General features: G+C 53.9%; 8 protein-coding genes across 8 annotated transcripts; 5 read left to right on the top strand and 3 right to left on the bottom strand.

Annotated features, from left to right (window-relative positions):
- The first annotated feature begins 339 nt into the window (after positions 1-339).
- Positions 340-4,621, top strand: BKA78DRAFT_313638 (peptidase family C50-domain-containing protein). The gene is made up of 3 exons (XM_066888406.1): positions 340-1,062; positions 1,113-3,429; positions 3,482-4,621. The coding sequence occupies exons 1-3, from the start codon at positions 677-679 to the stop codon at positions 4,454-4,456; spliced, it is 3,678 nt and encodes a 1,225-aa protein (XP_066744082.1). The 5' UTR covers positions 340-676; the 3' UTR covers positions 4,457-4,621.
- On the bottom strand, positions 4,622-6,110 carry BKA78DRAFT_313637 (uncharacterized protein). The gene has a single exon (XM_066888405.1). The coding sequence runs from the start codon at positions 6,047-6,049 to the stop codon at positions 5,033-5,035; it is 1,017 nt and encodes a 338-aa protein (XP_066744081.1). The 5' UTR covers positions 6,050-6,110; the 3' UTR covers positions 4,622-5,032.
- Positions 6,111-6,243: 133 nt separating this feature from the next.
- Positions 6,244-8,826, top strand: BKA78DRAFT_313635 (uncharacterized protein). The gene is made up of 6 exons (XM_066888404.1): positions 6,244-6,465; positions 6,582-6,819; positions 6,869-7,380; positions 7,430-8,038; positions 8,096-8,168; positions 8,224-8,826. Coding segments are annotated over exons 1-6 (1,719 nt in total). The 5' UTR covers positions 6,244-6,463; the 3' UTR covers positions 8,509-8,826.
- BKA78DRAFT_343474 (uncharacterized protein) lies at positions 8,811-11,736 on the top strand. Its single transcript, XM_066890424.1, has 4 exons — positions 8,811-8,923; positions 8,993-9,222; positions 9,277-10,509; positions 10,576-11,736. The coding sequence occupies exons 1-4, from the start codon at positions 8,904-8,906 to the stop codon at positions 11,376-11,378; spliced, it is 2,286 nt and encodes a 761-aa protein (XP_066744079.1). The 5' UTR covers positions 8,811-8,903; the 3' UTR covers positions 11,379-11,736.
- A 13-nt stretch (positions 11,737-11,749) lies between these two features.
- On the top strand, positions 11,750-12,318 carry BKA78DRAFT_313631 (uncharacterized protein; the record flags this gene model as incomplete). Its single annotated transcript, XM_066888403.1, has 1 exon — positions 11,750-12,318. A coding segment is annotated over exon 1 (295 nt), but the record flags the coding sequence as incomplete, so codon positions are not given.
- A 1,257-nt stretch (positions 12,319-13,575) lies between these two features.
- BKA78DRAFT_352600 (uncharacterized protein) lies at positions 13,576-14,118 on the bottom strand (the record flags this gene model as incomplete). Its single annotated transcript, XM_066891382.1, has 1 exon — positions 13,576-14,118. The coding sequence occupies one exon, from the start codon at positions 14,116-14,118 to the stop codon at positions 13,576-13,578; it is 543 nt and encodes a 180-aa protein (XP_066744077.1).
- Positions 14,119-15,647: 1,529 nt separating this feature from the next.
- On the top strand, positions 15,648-18,301 carry BKA78DRAFT_313627 (vacuolar sorting protein). Its single transcript, XM_066888402.1, has 7 exons — positions 15,648-15,669; positions 15,752-15,909; positions 15,966-16,046; positions 16,108-16,598; positions 16,652-17,032; positions 17,083-17,685; positions 17,737-18,301. The coding sequence occupies exons 2-7, from the start codon at positions 15,879-15,881 to the stop codon at positions 17,938-17,940; spliced, it is 1,791 nt and encodes a 596-aa protein (XP_066744076.1). The 5' UTR covers positions 15,648-15,669; positions 15,752-15,878; the 3' UTR covers positions 17,941-18,301.
- A 2,199-nt stretch (positions 18,302-20,500) lies between these two features.
- On the bottom strand, positions 20,501-22,970 carry BKA78DRAFT_130686 (Six-hairpin glycosidase-like protein). Its single transcript, XM_066882580.1, has 3 exons — positions 22,695-22,970; positions 21,928-22,639; positions 20,501-21,874 (listed from the first exon to the last, which is right to left on the bottom strand). The coding sequence occupies exons 1-3, from the start codon at positions 22,798-22,800 to the stop codon at positions 20,542-20,544; spliced, it is 2,151 nt and encodes a 716-aa protein (XP_066744075.1). The 5' UTR covers positions 22,801-22,970; the 3' UTR covers positions 20,501-20,541.
- Between the last annotated feature and the right edge of the window lie 46 nt (positions 22,971-23,016).

Here is a 23,016-nt window from a genome sequence, read left to right as displayed (position 1 = left end):
AGAGAAGGCCGCGGGACTTTTGCTACTCAAGTGTCAAAAGCTTGGGGAAGTTTTTGAATCACTCCGCAGGCCCAAAGATGCTGAAAAGACATTCAGTGACTCCTTGGAAGTTCAGCTGGAATTGGGAGTCCTGCAAGATGCTCCCGACAAAGCATCCTCAGAATCGCTTCAAGCTTTGATGGAGCAAGACCAGTTTGCTCAATTTTCGAGAACACTGAAGGCTTTGCACCATTTGTCGCTCCGAAATGGTCAAAGGGACGACTCTCCGCCTAAACTGGTTGACCGAGAAGGACTGGATATGGCTTCAAGAGGGCTATTCCTGGAAATGCAATTGGCCATCTGTTGCCACAGTCATTTGAAAGGCCGGTACCCAGAAACTCCTCTGACGACTCTCATCAATTCGTTATCGAAGAAGCTGTTTGAGCTGTACGACGAGACCAACTACCCGTTGAGACGCCAAAGAGTGGCAGCATGTGTACTTCGCCTTGGTCTGGACGGCCAGGATGCACTCGATCCTTCCCTGCGCTACGACGCTCTCCAAAGTGTTGTCAGCAGCAGGGACTCTTTGGAGTCTGACGACCTCTTGATCAAATATCGTGAGCACTATGCAGCCTCACACAAGGTAGCTGTCGCTCTCCTGGAGACACCGCCGTCATTGGAAAAGCTCCAGCATGCCATGCGAGCATGGCAAGATATCTTGGACAAGTCCGACTCTTGGAAATGTTTGCTGGAAAATGTGGACGATTTTGATTCCTGGGTCTCGCAGCTCAATGTCCTGGCCGATTTTTTTGGAATGAAAGGCATGCAGCGCCTTAGGATCATGGCTCTTTCTATCATCAACAGGGCACTGAAATTCCCTGAATCACCAGACCTGGACTCGTTACTTCGGAACAGTGCAGACCTGGCTCAACAGTACTTGGAATTCGGATATTCTGGAAGAGCGGGACTGGTACTGGCAGACGCAAAGCACGCGGTTGAGGCTGCTATCTCGACCAACGCTGCCGTTCACTGGCACGTGGCATACGCACAGCACATGCTGGCACTTGGGAACGGCAACGGATGGTGAGTTTCTACCTTAGCTCTCAAAGATTCAACTCGCTAACAGCCACTAGTATCGAGGCCTTGGGCGTTGCACAAAAACTTGCGGTCAAAGATATCGAACCCCTGGCCTCACCTGGATCGACAGCCTCTTTCTCCACCCGAATCCAACACACACGATTGCTTTCCACCGTCGCCCTTACTCAGTCGCGCTTGTCTCTTGCTGCTGGTCTTCCAAGTGAATCCTTAGCTCATGCGAAGCAGTGCGTTACCTTGAACAAAAAGATTTGGATGGCTGTGGAAAACCGAACAAAGAGCAAGGCTGTTGCAAGTTTGGGGCATGATAATGACGTCGAGGTTGTCGTTGAAGGCGTCAAGAATATGTCTGTCCGGTCAAACTCTCCCACGGTCATCTCTATGACCCATGCGGCCCTCACAGGAGCCCAGTGCTGGCCGTTTGTCCCGTCTATTTTTCGCGGCCTGTTGCAATTGGCAAATGTCTTTGCACACCAGGGAATGCTCCAAGAAGCAATCTACTACGCGGAGCAAGCGTCAAAAGTCGCGGAAGCCGTCAACGCCAGCTCGCTGATGGTTGCTTCTCTTGGCTTGACCTCTAGATTCTATCTTGACAGCAACCGAATCGCGGACGCCATGGACATGTTATCCAAAGCTGCAAGCCATTCGAAGCAAGCGATGCCGAATGCTGATCTGGCATTGTATCATTGCGTGGCGGCCCGCGCCCACGAAATTTCGGATGACTACAAGACTGCCTTGACGGAATTCGATTCGGCCTTGAATGTTATTTCGAATCTCGTCCAACCCCATTGCATTCGAAATATCGAAAAGATTGAATCGGATGATCGGAAAATTGTCGACTTGATGTCGCGGTTGGACGTTGCGGAACCTGGTCGAAGAGGTCGTCGAGCAGCTGCAAAGCAGACGAGTACAAAGAAGCCGACCAAAGCTGGGGCAGCGAAGACCACGAATCTCAAAAAGACAGCCAAAAGTCCTCTCTGCGATGCCTCGCCAAACGATGGGGATGAGTGCCAGCATCTCCAAGGTCTCCAAGCAGTCGTCTTGTGTCATAAAGCGAACTTGTTGCTATCGCAGGACAAGCTCTCTGATGCCGTCGAGCTGATTTCCGAGGCGGAACGACTGAGCCATGGCCTTGAGGCTTCAGTGCAACACCAATCGACGCGCTTTCGTAGCCTGATGTCTGAGGCAATGAAGGAGATTGCAGCCGACTTTACCTTCAATGCTCTTCCAGAGTCTACGATCTCTTTTCCAGCCCTATCTTGGAATGAGCGCAAGTTCTCCGAATCTTTCCAGCAAAAGCCTGCCTCTGCAGCAACAATTACCTCTGCATCAAGTTCTATTTCGCGCAAAGGAGCCAAAGGCAAGAAGGTATCAAAGGAGGACTTCAATGCAATCCTTCAGAAGGCCCGTGACTGTATTTCAGAAGCTCACACAAAAGCACTGGCAACCTCATCGACGTCGGCAGTTCACAAAGTCTGCAACATGCTCAACGAAGTGACAATTCTTCTATCTGCGACATCATACAGAGGCTCGAGAGGTACGCTACATCCACTCTTTGCAGCCTACCTTACCGAACTCCCAAAGACGAATGCATTTGAGCTGGAAAAAAAGGCCATATCTATCGAGAGTCGCCAAACGAGCAGGGCAGAGTTGATGAGCTGGCCATCTCAATTTGAGGAGACCAAAAAACCAAGCAGACTCAGCGCTGCAGAGTTCCAGTCCGATTATATCGACGTCATTCCGACAAATTGGACCACATTGTCGCTCTCCCTGAATGAGGCTCACGATGAGCTCTACATCACTCGCTACATCGCGCACCAGTCACCCTTCATTCTGAGACTTCCGCTATCAAGGCACCAAGCTCGCGACGTCGACGAGGAACTTTTTGGATTTGAAGAAGCCAAAGCGGAGCTGAAGGAGATAATAGACCTCTCTGATTTTAGTGTTCGCAACACGCAAAACCTTACAGCAAAAGGCGCAAAGACAGAGTGGTGGGCCCAGCGTGAAGCATTGGATTGCAGACTTCATGACCTCCTGGTAAACATGGAAAACATCTGGCTTGGAGGTTTCCGAGGGATCTTCTCCGTGAAAAAGGGCGACAAATCTCTGCTGGGGAGATTCCAGAAAAGCTTCCAAAACATCCTCGACCGACATCTTCCCAGCCGGCAAGGCAAAGGGAAGCAGGCCAAGAAAACTCAATTGGACTCTAGAATTTTGGAGCTCTTCGTTGGTCTTGGTAGCCCTGATGAAGGCAGGGATCTTGACGACTCTTTGATGGACTTGGTCTATTTCGTCGTTGATATTCTGCAATTCAATGGCGAGAAGAACGCATATGATGAAATCGACTTTGATGCCGTAAGTAGACGCTCACCCTTGCCCCTGAACAAGTTCGACTTACACCATTCAGATAATTATTGAGATGCTTGATGCGCTACGAGCCTTCCACCAGGCTGCTGATCCGACGCCGACGTCGCGCCACACCATTTTGATTCTGGACAAAAATCTCCACGGTTTCCCTTGGGAGTCCCTGCCTTCTCTGCAACCGCTATCTATATCGCGCCTGCCATCCATGTCGGCTCTCCGGGAGCGCTTGGTCGCAGTCAAAGAAGCAGCTGCTGGCAACCAATCGAACTCACAAAATATGGCGATAAATGAGACAGGGCACCATCTCAACTGCTCTTCTTTGAATGGCACCAGTATTCTGAATCCCGGCGGAGATTTGAAGCATACACAAGCGACGCTTTCTCCTTTCGTACAAGAAATGCCCGGATCATGGCTGAACTTGATAGGCCGCACTCCTGACGAGAAGGTCTTTGAATCCTCTATTGCCGAAAAGGATCTGCTCCTATTTTTTGGTCATGGCAGTGGCGCACAATACATACGCGGACGAACCATAAGAAAGCTGCAGATTTGCAAGCAAGACAGCGAGGCAAGTGTTGCGCAAAGACCGCTCGCGACCAGCCTGCTTTTTGGATGCTCGAGTGCGCACATTACCGAGAATGGCGAATTCGAGCCCTCCGGTATGCTCTGCAGTTATGTCACCGCTGGTGTGCCCGCGGTCATGGGGATGCTCTGGGACGTCACAGACAAAGACTGCGATCGATTTGCTGTTGCTACATTGAGTAGCTGGGGGCTTTTCACCGCGAAAGAGACTGCAGATGGAGACGAGATGTCCAAACCACGCGCGAAGGGCACAAGCTCTAAGAGAGAGAAGAGCAAGAACAGAGCAGAAAAAGAGACCCAAAGACGAGCACTCCACACGGGCGCTCGCGGCGTGGGTCTTGACGAGGCTGTGGCTCGGAGCAGGGATGCTTGCTACCTGAGGTATCTGAACGGAGCAGCTGCCGTGGTGTACGGAATTCCGGTCTTTTTGGACTCGTGACTGGAATGAGTCCGATTGGAGTTGCATATTGTTTTCATCCCGTCATTGGCTGGTGTTGGAGCTGGAGATTTATACCATAGCGATCGGTGTTTGAGGTTTAACATTGGGCATGGCTGGTGTTTTCTCATTGGCATGAGCGAAGAGGGATGTTTTCGGCGTCAAAAGGCTTGTTTTCTAGATGGACTACCACCCGGCTACTCTTGAATGCAGTCGTGTAAATACGTGCCGTGCAACTTCCGTTTGATGTTGAAAATTTCAAGGAATGTATTCATTTGACAATGAACCAGGAATTCCTAAAACAACAGTCCCGTACAACAGCCCCGTACAGTAGGTGATGAAAGAAATTCAACATGAGCCCAGCTTCAAGTCGTCGCACACTCAGACGAAAGCGCTTGAATATGTTCAAAGCACCAAGGGCTTGAGTACTCCACGTCTCTACGTGTTCTGACTTGGTGATAGAGCTTCTTTGAATTAGCCGTGACCAACTGTGCCCGTTTCACGCCGATAGATCATCTTATCCAACTGACCGACCTTGCAACACAACGCAAACCATCACGCTGAATACTGAAGATGATCTCAGTCTGACACAGTCAAAGGCTCTGACGATTCAAGACTCCATAGATCACCTCTCAACGCTCTGTCTCTTACCCATTCCTGGCAGAAGTCCAAAGCATTGCCAGGTTTGCAGTAGAATGGCAGTGACACACTTATTGGATGTATTTGCAACTCTTGCCCAAGGCATCCTTTCACAGACTGCAGAGACGGGCGCCAGTGTGGCGAATCTGTTAGTCCTGTAATTGTCCAGCCGCCGCCTTCAACATCGAGACTGAGGATCTTCAAATCGTGCTGTTTGGCCTTTTCTGCAAACCGAGGCCACATTGAGGCAGCAGCTGGCCATTCAGCGCGTGTGAGGGCGATACACTCAAGACTCGGGAGATTTTGGAGGGTGTCGTAGAATTCAGGCCTATGATGGTCGAAGTTGTAAAGCGCCAGCCGCCTGAGGTTTGACCAACCACGCCACGCTGGCGGCTCTAGCGGGCCAGCGAAGTACCGCTCGATTGTGTCAAGGTACAGTTCATCTCTGGTGCTTGTGAACTCTTCGATTCTTTGAAGCTGCTCAAAGGCAGCCCGTAGTCTTGGCCGCACGCTGAGATGGTCGTCCGGGGGATATAGCGATCGCAAAGGAATATCAATGACAAGGCGGACCAACGTCTGCCGCATAATTGAGAGCAGCTCAAAAGTCCATTGAGCAGTTGGCCAGTCGTCAATGGTGTTTTGAGGAAACGGAGCAAGGAACAAGCCTGTAAGGCACGGGAGAATTTCCACGCAAGGCAAAGAGCTCCTCTGTCGACGATTGGGTTCCGAAAGAGCTTGAAGAGAAAGAAGCAATTTTCTCAGTCTGTCTGACGAGTCTATCCAGAGGCAGTGAGAATAGAGAGAACGGATAGCGCATGGATAGGTGAGTCTCGAGACAAGCGTTAGGGAGCGGATTGTATGGGTTGTGATATCGGTTGGCGGAAGAGCAACATTAGTAGGTTGAATGGACTCAATGATTGAGAGAAGCAGCTCAGGAGGTACCCTAGGCACCGACATGATCCAAAATTGGACAGACTGGCTTTTGGGTTGGAAATTGACGTGTGGACGAGGAGTTAACGTGTAGATGGTGACGACTGGAGATGGGTCTTAGGGGCGCTTGACTCGGACGGGAATCTAATCTTATCTGCGGATCGCAGGACCTGGCCATCAGTTGCGCGCTGCGCGTAACCTGCCTTCTTTAACCAACTTCTGCTCAGCCAACGTGTAGAGCGGTTTCCTGCGCGCGACCGCCGTCACCGTTTGCCTCACCTCACCCATCGGATCCTCTGCACATTCCGACCGCCCACTCATCACCGCTGCCTCCACTCGACCTCTACCTTGCACCCGGTTTGCTTGAGGTTGTAGCAAGCTCTGCTACGCGTCGCGCACCTCTCCCGTCTAGCTGCCGGCCATTAAATCGTCGCCATCATCATGTGAGTGCATCTCTCTCAATTGTCGAACTGCATTCCACGATGGCTTCCTCCAATGCGCGCATCCAGCAAGCCACAGGACGAAGCTTCAAAGAGTCTCCAAATAACCATATCGACAGGTCTGAGCCCTTGAGAGAGAGTTTCGAAGGCATCTACCTGGACTTGTCCAAGCAGCCCGGAAGATGTCGATTCGCAGAGTCCGGCCTGGGATGGAAACCTTCAGCTGGCGGCGACACATTCACACTAGACAGCAGCAATGTCACCCAAGCACAATGGAGTCGTGCTGCGCGAGGCTACGAGTTGCGGGTTTTCACCAAGAACACCGGCGTCATCCAGCTGGACGGATTCCAGCAAGAGGTAAACCCTACTGACTGTCACGGGGGCCCGAGAGACTGACAGATGCAAGGATTTCGAGCGCCTCAGTAAAGTTTTCAAGATGTGGTACAGCATCAACCTCGAGAACAAGGAGCACGCCCTGCGCGGCTACAACTGGGGCAAGGCAGAGTTTGGCAAGTCTGAGCTGTCATTCAACGTCCAGAGCCGACCGGCCTTCGAGCTCCCGTACTCAGAAATCGCAAACACAAATCTTGCCGGCAAAAACGAGGTCGCCATCGAGTTTTCTCTACCCGCAAACGGCGAGGACACCGGTACGAACGGACACTTGGGTGGTGCTCGAGCACGCGGAAAGAAGACTGGTGGTGCAAGAGACCAGCTTGTGGAGATGCGCTTCTACATCCCCGGAACTGTGACCAAGAAGGAAAAGAAAGAAGATGGCGAGGACGTCTCTGAAGGCGACGAAGAGGAGGAGCACAACGCGGCCAGTCTGTTCTACAACACCCTCATTGAGAAGGCAGAAATCGGAGAGATTGCCGGCGACACATTCATCACTTTTGAGGACATCCTGCATCTTACTCCCAGGTATGCAGCTCGATTTTGCTGTTTAGGTGCAGTGCTAACCTTTGTGCAGAGGACGTTTCGGCCTGGACATGTACGAGACTTCATTCCGCTTGCGCGGCAAGACCTACGACTACAAGATTCAATACGAGGCGATCAAGAAGTTTTTCGTGCTACCAAAGCCCGACGACATTCATCAGCTCATCACCATCGGTGTCGACCCACCTTTGCGCCAAGGTCAAACGAGATATCCATTCATCGTCATGCAGTTCAAGAAGGACGAAGAATTGGATGAGCCTGTACCCCTCAACATCGAGCCGGAGCTCCTGGAGTCGCGCTACAAAGGAAGACTGGAGGCCCAGTACGAAGGTCCCATTTACAGAGTCGTTGCCCAGCTGCTTCGCGGTCTTTCAGGAAGAAAGACGATTGCACCATCCCGCGATTTCATCAGTCACCACCAGCAAAGTGGAATTAAGTGCTCCATCAAGGCCAACGAGGGACACCTGTACTGCATGGACAAGAGCTTTCTCTTCGTTCCTAAGCCCGCGACATACGTCTCCTTTGACCAAATCTCGGTCATCACCATGTCTCGCGTCGGTGGAAACCTGTCGTCAAGTCGTACCTTTGACATTACGGTTTCCATGAAGAGCGGGTCGGAGCATCAATTCAGCAACATCAACCGGTAAGAATTTCTGGAGCTCGGCGGAGATTTGTTCAAGTTTGCTAACGTCTTGTTCAGCGAGGAACAAACGCCATTGGAAGACTTCTTCAAGGTCAAGAATCTCAAGACGAAGAACGAAATGACGGAAGACGTAAGTTTGCCTCGAGCTGACACCATAGTTGAGTATGAGACTGATTGAGATACAGAGCGGTGCCTTGCTCGCGGCGGCGCTTCACGACGATTTAGATGAGTCTGAAGATGAACAAGCCGTAGTCAACCGGGGCAGTGCAGATGAAGACTCAGAGGAGCTGGATGAAGACTTCATGGCGGAGAGCGAGTCCGAAGTGGCCGAGGAGTTCGACTCGGAACACGAGAGCAGCGGATCAGACGACGACGAGGCCATGCCAGATGCCGGTGACCAGGACGCTAAGGGCGACTCGGACACGGAAATGACTGAGCGGCCGAAGAAGAAGGCCAAGACGGACAAATGAGTGCTGACGTGGGGAGAGGGTTTTCCGGCTGGTTTGCATGAGGTGCCAATGGTGCACCGCGGCGGCTTCTGGACGGGTCGGACAGAAAAGGCGTTTGGGGGGATTGAAGGACTAGCGACTACCTACAGACTTGAATGGGGACAACTTGAATAATTGATTGAATATGAGCAAAAGAGTGGTTGACGATGATGGCGCCAAGGTCCATGGAATCCATTAGCGGGGCTAGGTGGGTGCGCGTGCGGCGGTGCGTTAAGCTTGCGCTGCCCGTGTCGCGCTGCCGTGCAACCTCACCTCTTCCTTGGCCGGTACATGCCCACCACGACGACGCCTTGTTCGACTCGACCGACCGTTCACACGTCCAGCGCCGGAATGCGCCTCTGCCGACAGCTGGACAGATGAGGTCGCGCACGGGATGGTAAGCCAGTCTTCAATGTTGCGCTCTTGGTTGCCGCCGCTTTGCTGACCATGGTGCCGCTCCCAACAGCCAGACGTGCCGCCTTCGAAAGCTGAAATGCGACGAGCGCAAACCCACTTGCGGGCCATGCAGCAAGGCCAATCGAGAATGCATCTTCAATTCCGGTCTCATCTTTCGACACCAACAAAATGCCTCGATGAACCGCGACCTCGACGGCAATGAGTCCGGCCTCAAGGGTTTCTACGCCTACAAGAACACCTTCGAGGATGACGCTGTATGGGTCGACATACCCAAAAATGGTACGCGCTCTTCCAACATACTACTTGAGCGGCAAGATTGACATGTTCTCAAAGTGAGGTTCTGGAATACGACCGACCCGTACAATGAGCCCATGTCTCCAGCCTCGGAGACGACATCGACCGCAATAGCAGGCCCAAGAGTAGATCGCCCAACACCAGTCCTTGGTGATTCCAACAGTCGACAATGGCCCGATATGGCACAGTCGCATGAAAAAAGCTCCGCCCACGCTCTTCACGCCCTGTCTGCCGTGGCCACTGGCGACCACTTTTCGTACCTGCACCCGCCCGCGTCCCGCCAGGATGCTACGCCAGCAGCCGACACGCCAGTGAGGCCCAGCACGACGCTGTCCAGCATGCACCCGCCGACGCCCATGCCGCGCCAGAATGTCGACTCGCCAATTTCACCACCCGTGTCAATGACATCGTCAAACCACAACATTGACTTCATTCTCAACCACCCCGCCGTTGCCTCTCCTCCACTGGACCCAACTCTTCACTCTCCTTATGCTGCTTCTGGGCGCGAGAGTCTCCATGGCAGGTCGGCGAGCTCGCGGATTTCCATCATTTCAGGCATGTTTGAAACGAGCAATGCCGAAACTGACCATGAGATTGCCTACCTACTACGTTATTATGCCGAGGGTCCAGGGCAGTGGATGGATCTTTTCGACCTTGGGAACTACTTTGCTTCCTACGTCCCCATCAAGGCGCAAACGAATCCAGTGCTGAAATATGCTGCTGTGGCGTACGCTGCCAAAGCTCTGGGACGAGTAAAAGGGAAGAGACCAATCATAGGTGGAAATGCCATCCGCAAGTCACGCACCGAAGTCTACCCCACATCTCACGCAGTCGACTGGTATCACAAAGCCACTGAGTACTACGACAACGCCGTCTCCCTATTGAGGCATGCACTGCAAGAAGATTCACGCGGAATTCAAGATGCAAGCAACTCGGATGGGGCATGGCGATCTTCAGAAAGCCACGAAGAGGGAAGTTATGGGCATACAAACGGCACCAGCTTGGCTGGATTCCCCACTTCTCGTTGCAATTCGGACGAGCTTCTGGCTGCTACCGCGATTTTGTGCGTGTACGAATTTCTGGACGCATCAGGTCCCGAGTGGGCAAGGCACTTGAGCGGTGCGAAGAGCCTGATTGACATTGCAAAGGACAGTATGATGCCCTTGCAGCTACCATCGCCTGGCATCACACTCCAACAGCAAAGAATATCGCTCTCAAAAGCCAGAAAAGCGACCTTTTGGAACGTTGCTAGGCAGGACATGCTCTCGGCTTGTAAGTAGTCCCTTCAATGGTTTCCTTCACCTTGTTTGAGTTTTTTGATTTTCTAACAAGAACAAGTCATTAATGCGTGCCAAACACGACTGGACACGGAAGATCTGCCAATGTGGAAAGACGCAGGTCTGCAAATCGACGACGAGAGCGGATTTGTCTTGCCATTTGAGCAGACGGGCAGTGGCTACCCGGAGAGCGGCGACATTATGAAGGAGGACATGATGTCCAATGCGCTTGTTTGGCTCATGTCCAAACTCGTCAATTTCATGGCGGCTGGGGATGAACTCCCACCAATTCCAGGGGCTGACTGGTCGCATGGGGTTCCGCAAAGAACGCTTCTTGATTATTGGAAATACCTCAGGCGGCAGTTTCAAATATGGTTCGAAGGGCTTCCCATCACCTTTCGACCGTGCGCGCGCATAGCCCCATCACGCATCCCCGGGTCTCTGATTGAGGATGACTTGGACGCCGTTCTTCCCGAAGTTTGGTACAGTCTGCCAATGTGCGGCTCTACGATGCAGTCGTACCACATGTCTCAGGTACAACTTCTGATGAACAAGCCCCACGAGACGACTCAGGGTCGCACGACCGTCTATGCTCGGTTCAACTCGTACGAGTCTGCGATCAGCGAGTGCCAGGCGCACAGTCGTGAGATTGTCAGCATTGCTTTGTCGCGTCCGGACGCGGCGGTGCGCATCAACTCGGTGCAGCCCCTTTACACGGCCGGACAGTGCCTTGCAGACCCGCGAGAGCGGAGACTAGTACTCAAGCTGCTGAAAGACATTGAGGTGGATACGGGTTGGGCGACGGAGTACAGGATACGACAACTTCTCGATCAGTGGGAGTGGAGCGAGGGCGATGTAACTTGAACGAGAGTCAGCACCTTTTGAAGAGGCAGTCGCCGCTTCAGAAGGCCATCATTACCGATATTTCCATGGCTCAGGCGAGAGCGCTGGGCTTACCAAGGAAGACGCAAACGAAGAGACATATCAGGTCGACGTTCAAAGCCGGCGCGCATGTCGGTCGAGTCAGCAGCAAGTGTATTTGCAAGTTTGGGTGAGACGAAAAGACGTTACAGAGCATCAGGGGGTTTCAGGTGTGGTGGAAAGAAGGATTTAACATGGGCGTCAAAGTGTGCATGTAGAGACATGATGAAGGACCATATGATGAAAGATGGACCAAAAGTCTGGCATTATCAAGGACATAGCATTGATGTATCGATGATTTTGTCGCGCATATGTTTTTTTTGCCGCCAGCACCGTGACCCATCAAATTGCGCAACCGCATCATCAAAGATCAACACACCATGAGCGAGGGGCAAAAACAAATGGATGAATGGCAGAAGTGATCAAGCCACAGGGCCAAAGGGCGATGCCCTACGGACGCTGATCCACAACCACGCGCATCCCTCGGGTGGATATTTACTGCCACGCAGCCAATGAGCGATGGGTGCCGAATTCGAAATGACGTTTTTGAGGAACCATATGAGGGCGACACCTATCACAGCAAGCACGTTCGTCCGGAGCTGAGGGTGTGCAGCGCGTGTCCTGAAACCAAGATTTCGCATGCTGTGTTGTACAGCTGTACATGGCTTTTCGATTGTCGTCGACCGCGTTGCCTGGTGAATGAGTCGGAGGGCTGCGCATGCATCGGATGGATCGACCACCACCACCACCACCAACCACCACTTTTGGAAGCTTCAGGAAACAGATGTGCGCGCGCGACGTCGATGACCTGAAAGCCACGGGCGCACCGGGGAAACGAGAAGGCGGCGACCACCACCACCGCGTGGGCGACGGCGTCGGCGTGGGTGTTTTGGCGCTTGTCAATCAGTTTATGCGATCTTGATAGCTGTATTCAGTACATGTAGCAGCCAAGGCAGCAACAAACGCCTCTGCGCAAACACATCGACAGCGACGACCGCGGTCGCTCAGTCGGTCGCCCAGCAGGTTTCTGAATGGTTGGCTGGCAGGCGTCTGGAAAAAAAATGGACGCGTAGCGTGCGTAGCGAAGGCAGACAGAGGGCAACGATCGACGGGGGGCAGCGAGCGCACCGCCACATTTCCCCAGGGGATCTTCGATCCACGCATGCGTTGTGGTGGTTGATGTGCGACGCTTTTACGCTGCTTTGTTGCTCGTGGTCCGCGACCTGACTTTCGGTCACCGTCAGCCAGCCCCCGGCGCCAGTTCCGATTCCGATCCAGCCCAGCGCATGCGATCCGCATCCTTTGTCAACCACGCATCGTCGATGCCGTTGTGAGAATGCCATGTCGCTCTCCTGCTTCCATCCAATCCCTGTCCAGGTCCTTGCGCTTCTTCTCCCGTTTGCGCCGCCTGACTGGTCCACCTGCCCGCTCCCGCCGAGCCTGTTTACGCTACCTTTCTTGGCTACGCGTCTCGCGGCCTTGTTTGGAGAGCGAAAGACGCCGAATGCAGTCTCTTCCTCTTTACGGTGTGCGATCAGAGACAGCAATATCGCACGGTGCGGAGAACTCATGAACACATACGAGCACGAAGGAAGGCGACCAGTTTGTTTCGTTTCATCTTGATTGGTTTTGTTCAAAAGCTGTTGCGATAGCGTGCTCTCGACGCTTGTATTTTTCCATGCTTCCCCCTAAACTCCAAACCCATGGGTATCGTTTCGTTTCAATATGGTTGCGACCGTTGCTTTGCGCATGGTCCCCGACCAGCGGTAGCCCAAGCGTCTCATCTGCTCCATCCCTTGCAAAACTTCCTCAATCCACCGCTGCACAGGCGCAGCTCACGGGGCGCCTTGCTTGACCCCACCAAAATCAAGACCCTGTTTCAGTCTTCCATCTCCCCCATGATTTGAAAATAACGCAAGCGTTTGTTTCCCTGACGAGCTCCACAAGAGGATGTGAGTCTGTGGAGCTGAGTTGGCTCCGACGTGCTGAATTCGGAAGAGTCAAACGTCGTCTGAAGCTGGTCCGGATGTGTTGCAGTTGTGTTTTTTCCGTTTCCAGTGATTAGTGCCAAATAGGACACATTTGGAAGGAGTGATTTGAATAGTTGGCAAGAGTGTTCTTTGCCAGTGTCGATGGTAGTTCAGCCATGTTGGTAGCCCACGAGGTCTGCACAGCGAGCGCAGTAGTAGGAGTTCATGCCCCATCCGACCATGTCCTTGGATCCTTGGCTTCCACTCCGGTGGCAGCGAGAGCAACGGACGAACTGGAGAACCGGAGTGGTGCTTGCCGAGGATACTGAGCCACGGGCTGACGAGGTCGAAGAGGACGAAGTGTCGGAAGCGGAGGAGGAGGTACGCGTGTCAATGGGGCTCAGGTCCAGGACGTCCTGGACAGGTTGTGGGCGAGGGCGGTAGGCTGCAGCAGTTTGCAGTTGAAGGACCTTGGTAGAGGCAGGATCCATAGTAGCCGACATGTTGAGACAGGCAGGTGGTGGGTTTCTTGCGGCAAGAAGAGGGTTTGAGGGCTCCGATGGAGTGCGTGGAGAGAGAATCACGTAGTTGGGACCGGGAGAGGGAGTCTCGATCGAGTAGTGTGAAGAGTAATCGGTTGACTGAGGTTGAGTCTGGGAGGAGGGGACGAAGCTGAAGTAGCAGAGCTGTGGTGTGACAGATGACGAGGGCATTACGGTTGTAGTGAGGTGGAAGGCATGGGTTGGAACAGGATTGGGGCGCGAGAGATATTTGAACTTGGTTTTGTCGCGATCGAGAGATCTGCCAGGGCAGGCGCGACTGTGGCTGAAGCTCCAGCAGTCCAGTCCGTGCGGGCTCGCACCTGCTCGAAACGCCCAGCGCCCGATCATTACGGCAGCAGTCGAGACCGAACCAACGAACCGCTCGGCCTTGCTCGGCCTCCACAACTCCTAACTTTTTGCTTGCTTGCGAGCTTGCGAAGCCTCTAGTCCCTTCTTCCTGCACTCTCCACACTCTCGGATTTCTCGTCGGCCGTCGAGTTCCAGGCCTTTCCGTCTCTCCGTATGACTCCAGTGCCTACTGCTGCCAATGCACGCATTCCAGCCATCTTTCACATGGCAGGCAACCATATCCTGGAAAGCCTTGCACTAGCCGCCTCTCCCTCCTGCAACGCTGTCTTGGGCACATGTATCTCGCATTACCACGGATGCTGTCCAACCTCATCGTCAACTCCGTCTTGTTGAACGGTACTCGCGGCCCTCGGTTCCTGCAATTGCTCTCGTGACTATCGTGACTATTGTGACTGTGGTGACCTGGACAGGCACAGCCAACATTGAAAACAAAGCCGATGCATCCATGCCTTGGTTTCGTCGCCCCATGCCTCTACGTGTTAGCCTGCGTTTGGCCTTCGTCCACGTTGTCGCCCGCCCGTGAAACACTCAACAGCCAAGGCAAACGTTTGTCATTTGGTTTTTGCATGCGCTTGGCTTGATTATGGCGCCAACTTGGCGACAGATCTCTAAGCCCTCCACCGGACGGCAGTGCCGCGATGCTAAAATGCCGGCAACGTCGGACTCCGGCTGGATTCTGCTCAGGCACTGCCTTTTCAGATTCTGTACAAGCCCTGTCCGCTGTTTGCCGGCGGCCTCAACAGCAGCAGTAAACGCAGGGCTCCGGGCCGGGGCGACCATCAGGCCATTGCCAGATCCGGATGACTCCCTTGGAACAAGTTTCAAGTCTGCAGACAGGCACATCCACAACAATGCCTTTCTCCACCTCGACATGGGTCCAATGCAGGTGCTGATAATGGCGAGGCTCGAGCCAGATCCCGGTACCAACACCTTGCCTTGATCTTCCCTCCCCCAACTCAAGAGTCTAGATTTTGCCGCCAGCTCCACCACTTTGAAAACAAACAACATGGCCATTGTTGACCATGCGCCTGCCTGCAGTGCTTTCGTTTGGCTGTGGGTTTCACAATGTTCCTGGCGTGATCGCCCCACGGTGATACCCAAGGCACGACGAAGGCTTGGACATGTTGAACATGAAGAGGAGCAGAGGGCTCGCAGGCCTTGCTTTGCGACCCCCGGCTTCTAATGCGCACGAGTGGATACCAGGCTCATAGAATCAGAGAACTATGTTGATAGGTAGGTAGCATCAAATCCGAGCCGCAGTTCCAACAGCAGTGCTACGAATGGGTGGAATGAAGAGGAACAGGGTGCATTTGTCGATCAAGGGAAATGGATCGAATGAAGTTATCAAATCTTGTATGGTGAGAGGATGTAAATCATGATTTCTCTTGGCCAGGAAATTCAAAAAGACCATGGTGTTGATGTTGGAGTTGCAAAGGCACAACACTGCAGTGACATCCAGGTCGTTGGCGGCCGCCTGCGCACGGACCAAACCTTCGGCCAACATCTCCAGGTAATGGTAGCTGCAGCTGCACCAGACCATCCTTTCCCGCCACCTTTCCACAATGGACCTTCACGACGACCCTGCTTGGGGTGGTGAGAATCAAGCCTGCGCTCTCCTCTCCAGCTTGTCGCTGATGCGCGCCATCCAGATGTTCCCTCGAACCCCCTGCGGACCAATTCCGTCCAGGACGTGCCCCAAACCACCACCGACCAACACGATGCCGACCAAGGTTGTCACCTCCTCTCCAATTTCCCCAAATCGCGCATCAATCTGACCTTCTTGAGCTACAGCCAACAGCTCCGCCGCGCCCACTTCGACCATCACCGCCTCCAAGGCAACCAAAGCGCCTGGAAGACCCAAGCCAAACCGCCGGATAGGAGTGCCACAGCCGACGCGCCTCGAAACCGTCGACGATCCCCTTGGCCCACTTGGTGCTTCTACAGACTCTCTCAATGATTCCCAGGCCGATGAGCCCCCAGTGCCTCCTCAGAAGGAGCTTGCTGCGGGGCGCGGCTCTCGCCCAGCCACCGCAACATCCCAAGGTTCGATTCGGAGCATGATGGACTCGGTCAATCTGAGCGACGACGCCGAAGCTAGTTCTCTTGGGGCGAGGGTTCCACCACCGGTACAGCCTGCGAGCAACAATGGCCCACCTCGTCAGCATCAACCCAGCGTCAGCGTTGAGCAGGCTGCCAAGCCAACCTTCAATATCAGCGTCGGCGACCCGCACAAGGTCGGAGATCTTACAAGCTCCCATACCGAGTACTCGGTCAAGACTGTGGTACGTATTGCATGAATGGCGAGCATTGAAGCCTTGGCTGACCATGGCATTAGACAACATCCAAAGCGTACCGCAACCCCGAATTCAGCGTGTCCCGCCGCTACCGCGACTTCCTGTGGCTCTACAACCAGCTCCACAACAACAACCCTGGAATTGTCGTTCCACCTCCCCCTGAGAAGCAGGCCGTCGGAAGGTTTGATGCCGACTTTGTGGAATCGAGACGGCAGGCCTTGGAGCGCATGCTGAACAAGTGCGCCGCGCATCCAATTCTGCAGCACGACGGAGATCTCAAGCTCTTCTTGGAAAGCGAGGCATTCAATGTGGACATCAAGCACAAGGAGCGAAAGGATCCGTTGCTTACGGAGAACAAAGGCATGCTTGGATCACTTGGACTTTCCGTCAACACCGCTGGCAAATTCATTGAACACGATGACGTGAGTGGCATTCACTCCCTGCTTCAATCAGAGCTAACATGGGTTTCTAGTGGTTCCACGACAGGAAGGTGTATCTCGACGCCTTGGAGACCCAGCTGAAGGGCTTGCTCAAGGCCACTGACACTGTTGTTGATCAACGCAAAAGTCTCGCTGCCGCCTGCGGAGACTTTTCCGCCTCTCTTCACTCCTTGGCTTCGGTTGAGCTATCACCATCCCTATCAGAGCCTCTAGATGGCCTCTCGGAACTCCAGCTGCGAATCCGCGAGCTCTACGAGAGACAGGCCCAGCAAGATGTTCTCACACTCGGTATCGTCATTGATGAGTACATCAGATTAGTCGGTTCAGTCAAGATGGCATTCCAGCAACGCCAGAAGTCCTACCATGCGTGGCACGTGGCCGAGTCTGAGCTTCAGAAACGGAGGGCAACACAAGAGAAGCTGCTGAGACAAGGCCGGAGCCAACAGGATCGGTTGAATCAATTGAGCGCCGACGTTGCCGACGCTGAACGGAAGAGCAACCAGGCGCGATTGCTCTTCGAGGACATGGGCCGACTTATGCGCAATGAGCTGGAGAGGTTCGAAAGAGAAAAGGTGGAGGACTTCAAGAGTGGAGTCGAGACTTATTTGGAGAGCGCTGTGGAGGCACAAAAGGAGGTAAGTAGGATGGTTTCAGTATCTCAAGGAGTACCAGCTAACTAGACACAGCTCATCGAGATTTGGGAAACCTTTCTCATGCAGCTCGACGCAGAGGAAGAAGGAGCCGCGTTTGGTGCGACTAGCCCTCCGGCGGGTATCAAAGCCACAGATTTCCCAGGCGAGAACAACGGAAGCAGGCCGACAACGGCGCAGAGTGAGGATACCCAACACGAGGTCGATGACAGACCGGCCTCGGCAGGATCGAGCCAGTAATCGGGGTGGTAGAATGATGGAGGCCGGTACTTTTATTCCCATGTTTATGAGGACGACGATCCGCCAGGAGATGAATAAAACTACGAAAGCATTCAAAACTGGCAGCATGGTCATGGCTGCGTTTGAGGGGGGCGTTCAATGTCCAGCGAAAAGAAAACGCTCGGAATGTCGATGCGAGTTTACATTTCATCGTCGAGCTCAGCAGAGGCGATCATGCTGAGGCTACAAAAGTCGAGCCGACGTGCTCGAGGTCTTTCGATTCCCCTTACGTCGCGGAAATGTCTTGTTCATTCCCTGTTCATCAAGAGTCAATCAAAGTGCAATGACTGTCTACCCAAAGCCACACATTGAGATTCACCCTTCCCAAAACCTTCCTGCTCCTTCCCTATCTCCTGATGCGATTACCGAAGCTGACAGGCACACGTTGACATCGAGTCATGCTGCATGACAAAGCAGTAGAAAGGCAGCATTCGCGGCCGGCAACACCACGAACGGAGACCGAAGTAGCCCTAACAAACTCCCGAACGCACCCAGAATCGCAGGCCGAAGGGTTCCTTTCTCAGGAGACTATGGTGTCAAGCTAAGCTGCTCAATTCTAGGGACGGCGCCGGCAGCGCCGGCAGCGCCACGGGCAGTCGGCAGTCAACCTACTCCTCGATGCCGATTCTCCGTCTTTCCGTCGACGTCTGGCCGGCGTTAGCACGGAGGACGGCGAGCGAGGGGATTCTTCCGTGGAATTGCTGTCATCACTGTAGTGTGGTTTGGTGTTGTCTGGCGCCGTGCTCCAACAACGGCGACGGTCATGGCGCAGACGTCGCTGGCCTGGTACGGGTACAGGCTGCGACGTCGCGACGTTGCATAGGAGTACGAAAGAAAGGAGCAATGCTACCTGACAGGTAGTAGCATCTAGGTACCATCTGCCTATCTCCCTTGTGGCGCTGCCTGGTGTTTGGCGAGTACCTGGAGAGAGAAAGAAAGAAATGAAAAAAATCGCTCATCAACGCTGCTGCCGGCGGCAGTGGCAGAAACAAGCAACAGCAACACCGCCATAGCCTATCCCCGTCCAGGCGCCGACTTGTCTACATCCAATGTAGGCTGGCCGCTAGCTCCATCCGAACGACAGACCCGGCCGGCCCGGCCGATGATCACTTTGCCCATCTGGGCTAGGCAAGCACCCTCACGACCTAGTTGCGCATCCGGAGTAGTAGTAGTAGACAAGAGCAGGATAGGAGTAGGTAGGAGCAGGGGGGACCGCCTGCATTTCCGCAGGAGTCGACCGACCACCGGAAGGACGACGGGCGGGAGACGCGGACATTCCACGTCTTCCGTGGTGGTCGCCCCGACCGTTCCATAGCCGTCGGTACGCCACGATCCATGGAGCCTCTACGCCTGATGTGTACTCGTACCACTCTCGTTGCTTGTACTGCAGCTAGGAGGATTATTCGGAGCCTGCGCGCCACAGACGCCACGGCCGCGCAAACGTGCTAGGCGCGCTTGTCTGCTTTGAACGACGGACAGGCAGGCGCAGCGAGAGGCAGCGACGGCAGTTGAGATGATGACTGCCTGCCTGCTTGGCTCCAGGGCGCGGTGGCGCTTGCAACCTACCTAGGTAAGATGCCTTAGCTACAGTAGATGGAAGTCGGGTGTTCGACAGAACGGGAAACTGGGACTTCCTTCCTGCTGTGCGGCTGCTGCCCCTTGATATACAGTGTGGCGTCGGGAGGGAGCTAAAGGATTGTTGCGTCCCGCCAGACACTGTCATTATGCCGAGGCTGGCTGGGGGCTGGGAGAAGAGAGTAGGAGAACAGGGGTTTGAATGGCGTTGGTTCACACGTTGCCTGTACGGCATCTTGTTAGGTGGCTGGCAGTTTGCGTAGGCAAAGGGTTGAATACGGCCGGTGTATGCTGAGGGTAGAGAAGAGTTCAATGCTTCACTTCCATCAAGCCAGCCATCGAAGCATTTCTCCTGCTGCGCTCCATCCCCATAACATAGATCTCTATCCAGACAGCTGTACAAGCAAAGGTGGAACATCTTCCAATTTCGATGCTCCTGCATTCATGGAACAGGCCTTAGTGATTCATTCACGAGTCCAGGCTGTATAGTAATGGCCGATGGCCTACGAGCGCGGCAAAAGACACAGTGGAAATACATCTGATGTAGGCCAAAACTTATTCAATAGTTTCCAAAGGTGGTTAATGGGGACAGTTGCTAGGCAAGCTGCATTATGACTCCCAAAAGTTTCCTGTCAAACACTGTGTTCGTCCGCTGTACCAAATGAAAGTCATCAAGCTGTAATTTCATCAAGCTGTAATTCATGGTGCCAGGGGTAGGGGTCCGTTCTGAAAACAGACATGCCTTCACTATGCGCTTTGAACGTTGCAATGACAGTAGTCATTCTCACAAAATTTCCACTGTCCACACATGAGATCCCGGGATTGATAACAAGGTCTAAACCAGAGATCAAGAGAGATGGAAATAATCATCCAGGAAGGCAGTCGAAGTTTCGCAAGTTTTGCTGACCTGAAATTCATTCTTATGAAGCACCAAATCTGAGCGTCTACAATTGAACTGGCAAAGAAGAAAACTCACGCGTTCATCCATCACCGTACCTCTCTCAGCGCGGCATCCATATCCTTCATATCCAACTCCTCCTTACAGACGCCGCCCTCGCAGACCTGGACTCGGGGCTCGCTCACATCCATCGCCTTGAAGAGCTTATTCCTCGACTTCAACCACTCACTGCTTGCAGCACCGGCGCCCAGTCGCGCGACGACCGAGTTGGTCGGAACACGGCCGCGGGTCCTGGCGAGGGCAGCATCGACCTGCGTGCCCGTACCAGTGACGTTGACGCTCCTGACGCCAAGACGCATGGCGACCACGCTGCCCAGCATGCTGGCAAAGAGGAACGGATGCTGCATGATTTCGGCCTCAAAGGCCTCGGCCGTAGCGCGCGCCTTGGCGGCGTACTCGGCGTCGTCGAGTAGGGCTGCCAGGCGGTGCAGGTTGAGCGCAGCGACGCCGTTTGTGCTGGGCTCGGCGTTGTCCATGCCGTCTTTGAGGCGCAGGATGAGGTCAGCTTGGTCGGGCGCTGTAGAGAAGAAGCCGCCCGAGCTGCTGTCCCAGAAGAGGGAGAGCTGCGTGTGTTGGAGGCGGTCGGCCAGCTCGAGGTGCGTGTCGTCAAATGTGGCTTCGTATAGGTCGAGCAGCCCTGAGATTAGGAAGGTATAGTCGTCGGCGAAGGCGGGGGCCTCGCTCGGGCCTTCGCGGTATACGCGCTTCATGGTGCCCGTATTCGAGTCATAGAGCTCGCGCTTAATAAAGGCGACGGCAGCGAGGGCTGCTTTGCGGTAGTGCGCGGCTTGAGTTGCGTCGCCGTTTGCTTCGAGGAAGGCGCTGAAGCGCGCCAGGGCCCCAATCGCGAGTCCATTCCACGAGACGACAATCTTGTCATCCAAGCTGGGTCGAGGACGCTCCTTGTTGCGATGCTCGAGAAGTTTGGCACGGCCTGTGTCCAGGATCTTCATGACTTCGTCTTTCGAAAGGCCGAACTCTTTGGCAAGGGCTTCAGGGGTCGAACTGATGGCAAGCACATTTTGGTTGATGAGTTCGTCATGTGCGTCGTGCTCTGGACTGACATTGCCATTCTCACGCACGTTGTAGTATTTTGCGCAGACTTCGGCATCGCGTTCACCCATAATGGTCTTGAACTCTTTCCTCGTCCAAACGTAAAATGCGCCTTCGCGCTTTTCCTTGTCGTTTGGCCGGTAAAAGGAGTCTGCATCCTCTGCAGAAAAGAAGCCGCCAGCGGTGTTCTGCATGGGTGGACTTGTCAAGTATGTCGCAATATCGTGAGCAGCTGCAAGCAGCTCCGGATCTTTTGAGACGATGTAGGCGTCCAGGTATGCTGGCAAAAGTTGGGCCTGGTCATAAAGCCTGCCCTTTGTTAGCGGTCTCTCTACTGTACTCTCACTTGATCACAAGCCTACATCTTTTCAAAATGCGGCAGACTCCAATCCCGGGTCACAGAGTAGCGAGCAAAACCGTTGCCAATCTGGTCGTGAATGCCTCCGCGGGCCATGGCCTTGAGTGTTTCCACGGCCATGTCCTTGGCATTTTGACACTCCTTGTCGCCGACTACGGCCTCGACAGCGTCAGGGTACTGTGCAAGCCGTAGGAGAAAAGACAGATTTGTCGGCGTCGGGAACTTGGGAGCTTTTCCAAATCCTGCGTACTCATTGTCGTACTTGGCCGCAAAGTGGGAGTATGCCTCCTCAAGCAGCTCAATATCCAGCCCATCACCGACTTCGCCCTCCCCAGTCTTGCTGATGAGACCCTCCTGGGCGAATTCACGTAATTGAGCAGTGATTTCTCGGGCTGAGTCCAAACACCTCTGCCGCTGGTTTTGCCAAGCATCCCTGATTTTGTCCAAAATCTCCAAAAGTCCAGGCGAGTCTCCCAACGCGGCCGTCGTTCCCGGTCCTGGGAAATATGTGCCACCAAAAATGGGCTCCAGGTCAGGCGTGATGAAGACGTTCAGGGGCCATCCGCCTGAGCCGGTCGTGGCTTGCACGTAGTTCATGTATATGCGGTCGACGTCGGGTCTCTCCTCGCGGTCTACCTTGACTGGAATGTAGTATTTGTTCAGGACTCGGGCTATGTCTTGGTTCTCGAAAGATTCGCGCTCCATAACGTGGCACCCTGAAAAGTACATTGTCAGGCATCATTCTACACTTGGACCAAAGGCAGAGCTCACAATGGCAAGCAGCATATCCAATGCTCACAAAGAGGAGGCGGTTGGTCTTCTTCGCGAGCGCTATAGCTTCCGGACCCCATAGCTGCCATGCGACGGGGTTGTTCATATGTCCGCGCACCTTGAACAATGTCAATCGTCCAATCTTTCCAAGACTTTCAATCTTCCCAGTGTGGTAATCCTACATAGGGACTTCGGCTCTCGCTGAGTCGATTCGTGAGCTGGATGTCGCCAGCGGTCGACTCGGAGTCGGAAATTCGGCGCGCGTCCATGGTGATGAATCTAGCAGTTTGCTTGTTCGCGTGCGCAGACTGGGCCGCCGAAT

The sequence above is a fragment of the Phyllosticta capitalensis genome (assembly GCF_038381095.1).
Source record: "Phyllosticta capitalensis strain CBS 128856 chromosome Unknown BKA78scaffold_5, whole genome shotgun sequence".
In the NCBI taxonomy this organism is placed as follows: Eukaryota; Fungi; Ascomycota; class Dothideomycetes; order Botryosphaeriales; family Phyllostictaceae; genus Phyllosticta; species Phyllosticta capitalensis.
Note: the sequence above shows the minus strand (reverse complement) of the source record. Positions and strands in the feature narration are given on the sequence as shown.

Excerpts from the sequence above, each read along its gene's own strand:
- BKA78DRAFT_313637 (XM_066888405.1), bottom strand. The coding sequence starts at position 6,049 with ATGTCGGTGCCTAGGGTACCTCCTGAGCTGCTTCTCTCAATCATTGAG.
- BKA78DRAFT_343474 (XM_066890424.1), top strand. The coding sequence starts at position 8,904 with ATGAGGTCGCGCACGGGATG. Across the intron at positions 9,223-9,276 it reads GGTCGACATACCCAAAAATG|TGAGGTTCTGGAATACGACC; the intron begins GTACGCGCTCTT and ends ATGTTCTCAAAG. Across the intron at positions 10,510-10,575 it reads GCAGGACATGCTCTCGGCTT|TCATTAATGCGTGCCAAACA; the intron begins GTAAGTAGTCCC and ends AACAAGAACAAG.
- BKA78DRAFT_313627 (XM_066888402.1), top strand. The coding sequence starts at position 15,879 with ATGGACCTTCACGACGACCCTGCTTGGGGTG. Across the intron at positions 15,910-15,965 it reads CGACGACCCTGCTTGGGGTG|ATGTTCCCTCGAACCCCCTG; the intron begins GTGAGAATCAAG and ends CGCGCCATCCAG. Across the intron at positions 17,033-17,082 it reads AATTCATTGAACACGATGAC|TGGTTCCACGACAGGAAGGT; the intron begins GTGAGTGGCATT and ends ATGGGTTTCTAG.
- BKA78DRAFT_313638 (XM_066888406.1), top strand. The coding sequence starts at position 677 with ATGCGAGCATGGCAAGATATCTTGGACAAGTCCGACTCTTGGAAATGT. Across the intron at positions 1,063-1,112 it reads CTTGGGAACGGCAACGGATG|TATCGAGGCCTTGGGCGTTG; the intron begins GTGAGTTTCTAC and ends AACAGCCACTAG. Across the intron at positions 3,430-3,481 it reads ATGAAATCGACTTTGATGCC|ATAATTATTGAGATGCTTGA; the intron begins GTAAGTAGACGC and ends TACACCATTCAG.
- BKA78DRAFT_130686 (XM_066882580.1), bottom strand. The coding sequence starts at position 22,800 with ATGAACAACCCCGTCGCATGGCAGCTATGGGGTCCGGAAGCTATAGCG. Across the intron at positions 22,640-22,694 it reads TGGATATGCTGCTTGCCATT|GGTGCCACGTTATGGAGCGC; the intron begins GTGAGCTCTGCC and ends TGTACTTTTCAG. Across the intron at positions 21,875-21,927 it reads CTGCCGCATTTTGAAAAGAT|GCTTTATGACCAGGCCCAAC; the intron begins GTAGGCTTGTGA and ends AACAAAGGGCAG.
- BKA78DRAFT_313635 (XM_066888404.1), top strand. Across the intron at positions 8,039-8,095 it reads CAATTCAGCAACATCAACCG|CGAGGAACAAACGCCATTGG; the intron begins GTAAGAATTTCT and ends CGTCTTGTTCAG. Across the intron at positions 8,169-8,223 it reads AGAACGAAATGACGGAAGAC|AGCGGTGCCTTGCTCGCGGC; the intron begins GTAAGTTTGCCT and ends ATTGAGATACAG.